The sequence below is a fragment of the Ictalurus punctatus genome, chromosome 22 (assembly GCF_001660625.3).
Source record: "Ictalurus punctatus breed USDA103 chromosome 22, Coco_2.0, whole genome shotgun sequence".
Taxonomy (NCBI): domain Eukaryota; kingdom Metazoa; phylum Chordata; class Actinopteri; order Siluriformes; family Ictaluridae; genus Ictalurus; species Ictalurus punctatus.
This window is the reverse complement of record NC_030437.2, coordinates 7,561,534-7,574,040: the sequence shown is the minus strand read 5'-3', so window position 1 is coordinate 7,574,040 and position 12,507 is coordinate 7,561,534. Positions and strand designations below refer to the sequence as shown.

Sequence of the window (12,507 nt, the reverse complement as noted above, 5' to 3'; positions counted from 1 at the left end):
GCAGCCTGTTCACTATTTACCTTTTAGTGCAGCATTTTCCTTTTCTTCTTGTGCCAAGAGCTGGGCCATAGTTATCCACGCCAAATAGAACAGAAAAAAGTCGGCTTTGACGAGCATGGACCTTCCGCTTCAGGCAGCTCACAGCGTTGTACCCTGAAAACAGACAAGAGCAAAAAGCAAAAAGATTTATTTATAACTTCGACCCCAAAAGTCTGATTGATATCGGAGGTGCAGTCACGATGCAGGAATGATTTATATAAAACCTAAAAGGTTTACACCTGTGCTTTACACAACAGCCTGAGGGTTAAGCCCTACTCGGACTGGATTAGTTTTACAGTGCGAGGTACCGTAGAGTAACGTATTTATTAAAAGGTTGGATTTCAGGCCAGTCCGAATCGATCGTGTCAACGATTTTGAAAGCTTGTGCGTTCCTCTGTCTGGAAAGATTACACTCTCTTTCACCTGCTAGAACAGAACATGTAGAAATACCCCAAAGGTTGAAATAATATTCATCAGAATTGACATGTTTTTGTCTTTTCGCTACAGGAAGTGATCCATTTTATTGACCAAAACGAAAGCAAAGACTGCCAAGAGTTTTAAACTTTATATATATATATATATATATATATATATATATATATATATATATATATATATATATATATATATATATGTGTGTGTGTGTGTAAGTTATGGAGCTCCTAGCACAGGTAAAGCCCATGTACAGGTTACATTATGGTCACGTGACCTGTTAATGATCACGTGACAGTACAACAAGCACTTCTAATAAAGAGCAGTAGTACACACACGTGTATATGTATGCGTGGTGATTTTAATGATGAAGACATTCCCATCTGTGTGATTTCGATTGAGATTTAGGGATCACTTAGCTTGTATTGTTTAGAGCATTCCTCCATCCCCCCACACACACACACGTCCGGAAACCTAATCCCCTCGGAATAGTGCACTAGTTTACTGCAGGATAAACAGTGCATGGCTGAATAACTGGTCTTAGTCAGAGCTCTGCATGCAGAAAACAATTTAAATCCATGCAAATGTTTTTTTATGCTCTCTGATTTCTTCCTAAACGCTTTAATCCTGCTACTGCATGACACTCTGTCAGTTAGCGAGTTAGCAAAACAAAGCTAACAAAGCCTGTTTGACGCCGTGAGTTTTCCCACTCAGACACCATCTCTCTCTCTCTCTCTCTCTCTCTCTCTCTATCCCTCTTTAATTTCCACGCTCTCCTAAATATTTAACGAAAGAAAAAAAAAGACCGACTTGCTCCGACAAGTGCTTTCAGCAGCTCGTTAGCTCAGCGGCTAACCGCACTGTCACACCACATCACTCCGTGGAGCTCAGGACACAAAAACAAACATATTTAACATGTTCATTCGTGTCATTTTGTCTAACAGTATTCCCTCTGGAGAAAACAATGCAGGTTGTGTCCTGAAGAAAAGCGAGTCGGAGATAAACTGCTGAGAGAAGCTTAACAGTGGGACTAAGTGCATTTTTTTTTTATTCAAACATGCAGTTGTTGTTGTTTTTCGTTCACGTACCATGTCAACAAGCAATGCTGAGGTTTCAAACATCCTCTGCTTCCTTGTTATTCCAAACCGGAAGTGACGCCTCCAGCGCGTGACGAAAGCGGAAGCTCACGTTCGGCGGGATTTAAAACGACAGTGATGCATTTATATATATATAAAAGAAAAATATATAGAAAAATATTATAGAATAAAACATATATATATATATATAGAAAAAAACAAATTCATTAGAAAATAGTCATAAAAACGAAGATATGATATTAGCAAATATTGTTAACATGTTGCAATGCATTTCTGAACAATATATTTTTGAGTGTTTTGTGTATAAATAGACAACTTTACATGGAAACTAGTAACAGGAAATAATGGGTGATAAAGGAAGAAATAAAGCTGAAGCTTGAAACAAATTAAGTTTTTATCGATGAACGTTGCTTCATTAAGCGATTTATTCCGGTGAGGGTCATGGAGCCTATCCCAGGAACACTAGGCATGAGGTGGGAATACACAGATCTTTGAGCAGATTCAGGGCCTTACTCAAGGGCTCAATAATTTGTTGTCAGTTTGGTGGTGCTGCAGTTTGAACCCGCAACCTTCTGATCAGTAACCATTGACCCAGCTCAATTTGAACCTGTGCAGGTAGACCCCGGTGGATTTCTAGTCCATCGCCTTAAGTACTCCACCATGATTACAGACAAGACACCAGCCCATCACAGGGCACCATGCATTTACATTTACGGCATTTAGAAGACATTCTTATCCAGAGCGACTTACAGAAGTTCTTTGAAGACTCTATTAATAAATACATCCTGATATGATTCACTAGGTCAAAAAAAAAAAACTATGCTGAGGATGTAATATAGTAAGAAAAGTCAGTGACTCAGCTGCTCGGACATCTAGGGGAAGTTCATTCCATCACCTAGGTGCCAGAACAGAGAACAGTTCTGACGCATGCCTTTCAAGTACCCTAAGAGATGGTGGGACCAGTCGAGCAGTGTTAGAGAATCACAGGAAGTGTGGTGCAGTGCAGGAGGGTGTGCTCAAATAGGTGGGTGCTGTTCCTTTTTGCCTTTGTAGGCAGGCATCAGTGCTTTGAATCTGATGTGGGGGGGAAACAAGTCGTCCATGCACAAACATTCACGCAGTCATTCACACCTAGGAGTAATTTAGCATAGCCAGTCCATCTACCGCAAGTTTTTGGGAGGCGTGAAGAACCCGGAGAACCTGGAGGAAAGACACACAAACGCGGTGAGAACGGCATACAGGGAGTAACCCGAGCTCAGGATCGAACTAGGGACCGCCTTGCCTAATAAACTAAAGCTGTATTCATATATGTGTACATTAACACATTTTTAATGAATGAATAAATCACGAAAGCATCACTATATTCGTTATGACTTTTATTATTATAAATGCACGTATGCTTAAAGGGAAATGTACCAAAAATTACTAAAAAGAGGAAATGATAAACATAATAACATAATATAAGAACATGTGATTGAGCTGAACAGCAGCTCCTTAAACCACTTCTTTTATTTACAGTGACGCCTGATTCATATCGATCCTAAAACAGGAAACCTTACTAATCAACTAAAACCAAGCAGACCTCACTATACAGAGAGATAATACCTCATAATAAAATAGTTTAACATGCAAAGTGAAATATAGCGCCTTAATCCGGGTCATTCAGAGTCCTCTGGACAAGTTTCCGGAGCTCGGTTTAAATACGTTTTCTTTAAGTGATCCACTAAAATCTTCTCTTCATCTTCAAGTTGAGCACCGTCCTGCATCTCCCACCTGCAACACACACAAACACATATCAGATCAGTTCACTGATGAGTCTAATAAGCAGCGATATTTAGTGATATCTGAGTGCATGATGGGAATTTGTGGCTTTAAATCTTCATCCATCCATTCTCTACCGCTTACTCCTTTCCAGGGTCACGGGGAACCTGGAGCCTATCCCAGGGAGCATCTTGCACAAGGCAGGGTACACCCTGGACAGGGTGCCAATCCGTCACAGGGGCTTGAAATCTTATTATATTATAAATATAATTAAACCATTGTATAATTCAACTCTATTTCTCATGGAGGAAATAAAAGGTGGGGTGCTATGGTGATTCTTGAATCATGCTAATGCTAAGCTAATGCAGAAGGTACCTAAATATCATGTTAAATAGTAGGGCACCTTGATATCAAGTTTCTTGAGGTGCTAATCCGTTTTAAAAGCCAAAGACATGTGAAACAATCTATTAAGACGACTCAGTAGTATGCAGAGGTGGAAAGTAGCTCTGCTTCATTACTACACTTAAGTATCACTTTACCTGTGTGTAGTTAAAAATTAATTCTAGTACTTTTACTCAATTACGGTTCCATTAAATGAATGAATGAATGAATAAATAAATAAACGTAACACCTTACATTCTTATCTAGTCCATCCAAGTACTCATTATAAATCTTAAAGAGCATAAGTAAATATTTCTATGGATTCTTACTTTATTTATTCATTTAAATGATACTGGTTTGTGTTACCGATTAGTCTCACTTGTTCATTAAAATATCTGTTAAAATTAAAAATAAAAACGAAAAAAAAAGAGTGTGTTGTAGTTGATTTAATTTCATACAAATGCAGCTGTAAGAAACTATATAAACATGAAACCTGTCTTGTGTAAAGTTTCATACAATTTTAAAGCAAGTGCGAGGAATTGTAAAAATGTTCTGTTCTCTAATTTCTGTTAGCATTGTTGACTTTTCACCACTGAGTACATTTAAGTGTAGACAGCTCTGACCATTCATTCAAGTATAGATTCGATTGGCTATACCAATATATATAGAGTGCCGTGAAAAAGTATTTTACCCCCATCCTGATGTCTTGTGTTTTTTGTGTATATCTCGTACTAAATACTTTCAGAAATGAAAACAAAATCTAAGATAAAACAAAAGCAACCTGAGTAAACACAAAATACAGTTTTTTTAATGATAATGCTATTTATTGAAGCAAAAAAGTTATCCAGTACCAACTGGGCCTGTGGGAAAATGTATTTGCCCCCATAGTTACTAATTCCTCATATCTCTGAAACTGCATTCATAATGATGTTCAGCTGGACTAGATACAACCAGGCCTGATTACTGCGAACACTGTTCATTCAAATCAACACTTAGAACTTTTTCAGCAGCATGAAGTTGGTTAAAAGGTCTTACACAGTAACACACTATGCACAAAGCTGAAAGAAAAAAAATTATGATGAGGAAGAAGGTGATTGAAATACATCAGTCTGGGAAGGTTACAAAGCTATTTCAAAGTCTCTGGGACTCCAAAGAACCACAGTGAGAGCCGTTATCTCCAAATGGAAAAAGCTCAGCACAGTAGTGAACCTTAACCGAAGTGGCCGACCTTCAAAAATTCCTCAAGAACACAGTAACTACTCATCCAGGAAGTCACAAAAAAGCCAAGGACAACATCAAAGGACCTACACGCCTATCTTGCATCAGTAAAGGTCACTGTTCATGACTCCACTATCAGAAAGACACCGGGCGAGAATGGCATCCATGGAAGAGTGGCGAGGTGAAAACCACTGCTAACCCAGAAGAACATTAAGGCTCGTCTGAATTTTGACAAGACACACCTTGATGATCCTCAAACCTTTTGGGAGAATGTTCTGAGGACTGATGAGTCGAAAGTGGAACTGTTAGGAAGACAGGGGGCCCGTTACATCTGCCGTAAACCAAACACCGACTTCCACACAAAGATCATCATATTTACAGTCAAGCATGGTGGTGGTAGTGTGATGGTGTGGGGATGCTTTACTGCTTCAGGGCCTGGGCAACTTGCAGTAATTGAGGGGAAACATGAATTCTGTTCTCTACCAGAAAACCCTAAAGGAGAATCTCCAGTCTTCAGACTGTAAATTGAAACTCAAGCTGGATTATGCAGCAAGACAATGATCCAAAGCACAGGAGTAAATCCTAGTCCTAGAAGTAAGTGAAAAACCGATCTCCAGTTATCAGAAACGTTCGGTTGCAGTTATTACTGCTAAAGGTGGCACAAACAGATTTTTAGTTTAAGGTGCCAATTCGTTTTTCACAAGGGTGATAGGTGTTGGATAAGGTGTTGGTGTTTTTGCTTCGATTTAAATAAATAAATAACTGTATTGTGTGTTTACTCAACTTGCCTTTGTTTTACGTTGTATTTCGTTTTTAAGATCTAAAAACTGTTTAGTGTGAGATGTGCACAAAAACAGAATAATAAAAAAAAAAATTCATAGCACTGTATATACATATTTAACTGAATAACACACTGAAACAATATCCTTATTTTCATTTAAGAATCATTTCTCTGGTGGTAGGAAACGTCATAACCTCAAGAGAAAGGGATGGGATACGTATTTATTTCCGTGGCGTTCGTTACTCCGCAAGTGAAGGATGGCTGGACGTGTTCTTGTACGAGCTTGAACGGAACGTAAAAAGTATGGGACAAGTCCTGATTATAATACAGGCCCTTTTTATTGCGCAAGTACGATAAGGACACCGCAGTGTGCTTTGAAAGCACAGAAACTGTATGTATTAACTGTGTTGTCATTTCCACTATAAACAAGTCTATTTTATGGCAGAACAATTGCATTTTCGAACCTCTGTGTGTGTGTCTTTTTATGTGTCCCTATCCAGCAGGGAGGAATTCCTTCAGAGGACGATGTATGGACTCCATATATTGAAGAAGAAGACATGGCCTATCATCGGATGCAGTTCATGCATACAAAGAAGCCCCCAGTGTAGGTGCGCTCTGATGGAGCTTCTGCCTCGGTCATTGTGTATCTGTCTCGATCAGACAAGCTCTTTTTTTCTTGCGTGGCCGGCGCTGTCAGTGCGGTAATTACAGGCTATATGGGGAGGATTTGTTTATGTAAATATGTGTGTTTGATGCATGGGGGCCTCTCTCGCCTGTCTGCTCTCGAAGCTGTGTCTCTTTCTCCCTGTCACAGGCCCCTTAGCAGAGCCACTGGGCCTGAACCTGACAGCAACAGCTCTCCACGATGTGTGTGTGTGTTTTTTTCTCTCTCACACACTCCGTTTCCTATAGCGATGCATCGGAGTGTTGCCTCAGTGGCTCACAAACATGCAGACACACTGCAGAGCACACACTTCCCATTCCTCACTCACATAAAAACTGACACACACACACAAAAAAAGAGCTACATAGCTTCAGTCACTCATTTCCGGTCAGTCATTACCTGCGAGCAAGAAACAAATAACAAATAATGGAGAACACGAGCAGAACACAATATTTACAAATGTCAGCGACGCACCGAGACCGACCCGGTGACTGCGTGGATGGAGGAAGAAGAAACGCCGAAGCTTTTTTTTTTCCTTTTCCAATGTTTAATTTTCAAATAGGATTAAGCAGAATGACATTTAGCTGAAGGTTACCCGGGCCGCTCGCGCCGCGCCGTCTTGATATTGATATTCCGCCGGCAGTGTGAAGCTTGTCACTGGGACAAACGCATTTGATAAATGAGAAGGCCAGCAACAGGAAGGTGTTAAGTGCAAATTTGAAATCGAGGGAAGAGACGCTTCCAACATGACACCAGCAGTAAACACTTTACTAAGAACCGTGTCTGTCGATATAATACGAGGTGTGTACACTTTCAAACGGCTCATTTGTTTTATCCGTGTGCACTTGGGGTATACACGAGAGATCAAAACGTACCGTAACAGCAATAGTAACAACTGAAAAGAAAAAAAAAATAAATAATCTTCCACTTTGTATTGTGGTAAGATGTCACCGGGTGCCTGGGCTTCGGTCGGGAGAATGAGATGAATATTGGGCCGTCGAGGAACACACGGCAATCCCATCAGCTTTTCTGTCTTAATAAGGCAGCTCTGATGTGGCCTTTCATTCTTATCGCCGTGCTCATTTGTCATGCATTAATACCGTTCTTGCTGACTCTGCTCTTTCTCTGCATACAGAGCAGGCTACGTGCATTAGGACTCGTACATTTACTGAATTTACGCCGTCCGCCAGAAATGTGCACACATGACACCGTCCAGAGCGCAGACGTCGCAGGCTGACCGATGTTTGCGTGCGCCGTGCGCTTTCGCTAAGCAGAATGTATACAGCGCATAGCAGAAGAGTCAAACAGGCACAGCCAGGCCTACATGTAATATCAACACGTGTATTATCAACACAGATGTCCTGCCGCATTCCACAATGAAAGGTTCGGTTTGAAAGCCGGCCAGCGCGCCCTGAAAGTCACTCGAGATGGCTCAAAGCCATCTATCTTCCCTGTAGGATCTGAGGTCGAGCTTGAAGATCGCACCCGGTGGACCTACACCGTGTTCCCACCGTGTTAAACCTCGCTCCAGTGCGACGCTGAGGCTAAGCCCCCAATAAGGGCCGAGAGGGAAAGCAGCGAGGCCGTTGGAGTAACTGTCAGCCCGGCCGAGTGGTTTTCTTCAGCGCTCGGTGTGTTTCCCAGCGAGCCCGTGCCAGCACCCAGTCGCCGTCAGGTACCCGTGTTTGTTTAAATGTGTGCCTGTCAAACAAAGAGCGATGCTGCTCTCAGTGCCGGGCCACAAAAAAGGGAGCCTGACAAGTTCCGCTAATCAGAGACTTCACACATGCTTAGCACTTCAAGGATCCATCATAACGCAAAGCTAAATATTTAAAGTGCTAAACTTTGTGAAAAGGTCAGGGCTTTCCATGCGTGCCACAGGCAGGACAGATTTGTCTACTGGGAGAAGGATCAGTCCGGGGTTCTGTAAGTTCTGCCTTTTGCCCTGGGATGAGAGGACACTGGTTCATTTCATGCTCCTAGGTTTTGCCCTTTGGAATCGCAATATATAACCAAGACAAGAATAGGTCAAGAATAAGCCACTGGCTTAAACTCTAGCCAACGCTATTCTACATCCTGTAATACATACTGATGCGATGCGGTTGTAGTGTTCTTTTATGTCCAAATGAAACTTTCCTCTTTCATTCTTTCCGTGAGAAAACAAAGCAGCGAAGTACGAACGACACCAACGTCTGTACATTAGCTGAAGCATAAAAAAACAGATCACCCACAGTGAGCTAGCATCCTACATCAGCGACTGGCCCTCGTCTCCTGCCGTTCTCCTTCGTCTCACTCCATCCATCATCTCCCCATCAGCCTCTTCCCTCTCCTTCGTCTCTGATCTCTGCCAGCACAAACCCCGCTGCAGCGCCTCCACCGGCCACCGCAAGACAGGAGTCAAGGGCTGATCAAAGCACCTCCAGACAGCCCTTCCAGCACCACCTTTGAACGACTGAACCGAGAATCTCATATTTGCACCAAGGCTTTACGTGCCCAATCCCTTCCACCACTGATGAGCTCCTGCACATCAGAGAGCGCTCTGCACCAAAGAGCTCAGTTTCACACACAACGCTACTGGCCTCAGCGTCTTTGAGGCCTGCGCTAATGGTGTGGTGGGAAAATAGAAAAATGACAGAGTGGGGTTGAGGTGGGTGCTAAGAACGTCTGAAAAGTTAGAGGACTTTCCTGGCTGATTAGTGTTCCAGAGGGAAGGGACAATGGTGAAGAAGGTGAATGTTCTGACAGAAAATGAATGGGGCCTACAGTATGAGCTGGTTAGTAGGTAAATTACTAAATAACTAAATAACCATTTTCAGGATAAGGTCCAGTAGATCTTTTTACACACGGAAGTCCTTTTAAAATAATACGACATGTGGCAGGAGGTTAAATAATTAAATATCAATGCACTTGCATGTCGTCTTACATTCAGCTGAATTATATATATATATATATATATATATATATATATATATATATATATATATATATATATATATATATATATATAATTCAGCTGAATGTAAGACGACATGCAAATGCATTGATATTTAATTATTATATTTATATTTATTATATTTAATTATTATATTATATATATATATATATATATATATATATATATAGAGAGAGAGAGAGAGAGAGAGAGAGAGAGAGAGAGGAATAAATACAAAGAAATTAAAACACAAGAAATTAAAACAAAAAACTAAAGCTAAAGTCAAACTAAATTATTTAGATATGTAGGGCTTTAAAAGTGCATTTAAATAAATAAAAACAATACACAGAAAAAAATGGTTTCTTGGTGGGGGGGGGGTGTATAGGACTCCTATTAAGGAAACATTATCTTGGATTCTATAAACTTTTTTAAAATGAGGGACAATTTTACTATTTTGTCTAAGAGTATTAATTTTTACAGTAATAATAATAATAATAATAATAATAATAATAATAATAAACGAACCTCCTCGTTATAATCTAGAACCTCCTTGTGATTTCCACTGAATAAATGAGAGTAGTTTCAAAAATAGTCAGGTGAAACTCTGTTTCGTCTTTTTAAGACGCCAAGTGACTCTGCTCACGCAGCGCTCACCCTGCGACTGGTGCGCTCATTTAAACACACCCGGTTGTTAACCTCTACTGGAGTTTGTCAAATAAACCAGCACCAGTGCTCTGTTTGCCCTTGGCTCTGTCTCGTATCAAGAGTGCACTCTCCTCGTGTGGATGACACCTCTCACAGAAATAGCAGCTCCTGAGCCGCTACCAGAACCCTATCACTTCAGCTAAATCATTAGCCCTCTTAGCCACTGAGCAGCCTGACAAGCCTGTAGCAAAACTGTCTCTCAAACCCAACGTACTGTATTATCATGCGGATAACATCTGAGCGGTGATACGGGCATGGACTAGTTAGCAAAATTGTTTACAAAGGATTAACAGAATAACAAAACTTTACGTTAGCCCATCGTTCTTAAAAACCCCTCCCACCATATTTCTCTCTCAAACACACACATACGCACACACATGTACGTGCCATAACAAGCAGCGGTGGCAGACACCTGCTGATGGCTCCAGCGAGCTCCAGGTCCCCGGGATCAAGCAGCTCCACAGAGGCAATCCGTCTTCCCTGACAGGGCTCGGCTGCACCCCGAGAACACTATGACAGCCCTTATTTTACCACAAAGACGCCGTGCCGACACACACCGCCTCCTCACAATGCACCCATGCAACAGCGTACAACAGCCCGTACAGCACACAGTCTCCACGAGCCACAGCCTTATAAATGAATAAACAAAGCATGGCACTTATAAACACGCACACATCTGTGCATACATATACGTATATCCGTACGCGCACAACAAGCTGTTTCTCGCTGCTCCCGACTGAGCGTCTATAGCAACTTAAAGTGATTCGGTCTGATTTCGCCTAGACGTGTGTCTACGGTGCGAGCTATCATTTATTCACCGCCTTCCTTCATAAATGATACATATTTTAAAAGAAACACAGACTACATCGCTAGAAAGATGGCTGTTCTCAAACAGAACACGTCGAAACAATGGCATTTCCTTTCGTTAACGTGAAGTCATTTGCTTTCACGCTCGTTCGGCACCAAATACTTTGGGCTTCATCTGAACAGTGTTGAAACGCCTCTCGGTCTTGCCATTTAGCCAGCACGGGAACAGCAATAATGTGATTACTCAATCGTCCCAGTGTTTGAATGTGATAGCTAGTGTGACCTGATTACCAGAGTATCGATCTTTCCATCCACTTCCACGCTCTCGGCAAAAGAGAGAGGCCAAGCAAATTACGCCCCTTAGCGCTCTTAACACTCACATTTACATTCTATTCATTTGCCACAAGCTTTTATCCATAGTGAAGCCGAAGCCAATTCAAGCTTCTAGCTTCTAGTCTGAGGCGCTGACAGCGAACTAAAGTGTCCATCAACTGACCAGACGCAAGTGCAAGAAAGAAGAAAGGACTAGATATAATGCCTACATTATACAGGCCTAACTACAAATGACATAGAATAGACATGATTGAGCACTTTATCCTGCAGGGTCATGGTGAATCCAGAGCCTACACTGCGAATACACACTTGGATAAGCATATATTCACAAAGACAGGACACAGCTGAAGATGTTTTTACAGTAAGTCAGTTGTATCATCAAGGCTCACACTTGGTCGTAACTTCCTGCGTGTATATTTAAGACCACTGCACCAAATGGTCATAGGCTGAATTTTCACTAAGACTGGGTTTACAATTTACTGCATGGCTAAAGGAGAGCAGGTGTAAATTGAACTTCCAGACCAATTTCCTGATGAACATTTGAATTAGGGATCTAGTTCGTTGCTGTGGCGTGTCCAGTGTTTCACGGAGAGGGTTATTAACAATCAAAGCGTCCTGTCCACACTCTTCAAGAACGACATTACAATAACCGTCTATGGTCATTTATACAATCTGTTATCCATCCATCCATTTTCCATACTGTTGATCCTACACAGGGTCGTGGAGAGCCTGGAGCCTATCCCAGGGAACTCGGGGGACACACTGGACGGTGTGCCAACCCATCGCCAGGGCACGACCGCACACATTCACGTACTACGGACAATTTGGCAATAAATGTAAAAATCCACCTACGGTGCATGTCTTTGGAATGGGGGAGGAAACCAGAGTACCCGGCGGAAACCCCCAATGCACAGAGAGAACGTGCAAACTCTGCGCACGCAGGGCAGAGGCGGGATTCGAACCCCCAACGCCGGAGGTGTGAGGCAAACATGCCAACCACTAAACCACCGTGCCGCCCACAATCTGTCATTATTTTCCATATTATGGTTATACCTTTGTGTCCTGTATACCTTCAGAGCACCAGAGTTAGCTATGGGCTAGCCAGAAGTAGGGTATAATCTGCAGAGGCCGTCTGATATTCAGGTAGTAGTGCTCATATGGATGCCCAGACTCAACATATGTCTAAAGTCTTTAATTCGTTCATTTTTGGTAACCACTCTGTCCTGGTCAAGTTCATGGTAGCTCCAGAGTGTATCCTTGGAACAATGGGTGTGAGGCGGGAATACACCTTGGACGGGATACCACTATACACGCACGCAGGCACACCTAGGTGCAATTTAGAGTCCACCTCCTTGCA

The 12,507-nt window shown here is 41.9% G+C and overlaps 2 protein-coding genes across 7 annotated transcripts in view; both read right to left on the bottom strand.

Annotated features, from left to right (window-relative positions):
- The window catches only part of fam172a (family with sequence similarity 172 member A), a 185,230-nt gene extending 183,576 nt beyond the window's left edge, over window positions 1–1,654 (bottom strand). The window contains exons 1-2 of the mRNA XM_017451782.3: window positions 1,560–1,654; window positions 21–153 (exon numbers count right to left, since the gene is read on the bottom strand). Coding sequence (XP_017307271.1) covers window positions 21–117 — 97 coding nt within the window. The 5' untranslated portion in view covers window positions 118–153; window positions 1,560–1,654. The remainder of the gene's footprint in view (window positions 1–20; window positions 154–1,559) is intronic.
- A 1,273-nt stretch (window positions 1,655–2,927) lies between these two features.
- The window catches only part of kiaa0825 (KIAA0825 ortholog), a 137,684-nt gene continuing 128,104 nt past the window's right edge, over window positions 2,928–12,507 (bottom strand). For all 6 annotated transcript variants that reach the window (XR_006980854.2, XR_006980855.2, XM_047149792.2 and 3 more), the window contains one exon: window positions 2,928–3,341. Coding sequence is in view for 4 of the 6 variants with exons in the window: in XM_047149792.2 (XP_047005748.1) it covers window positions 3,227–3,341 (115 nt within the window). In the remaining 2 variants the exon portion in view is untranslated. The remainder of the gene's footprint in view (window positions 3,342–12,507) is intronic.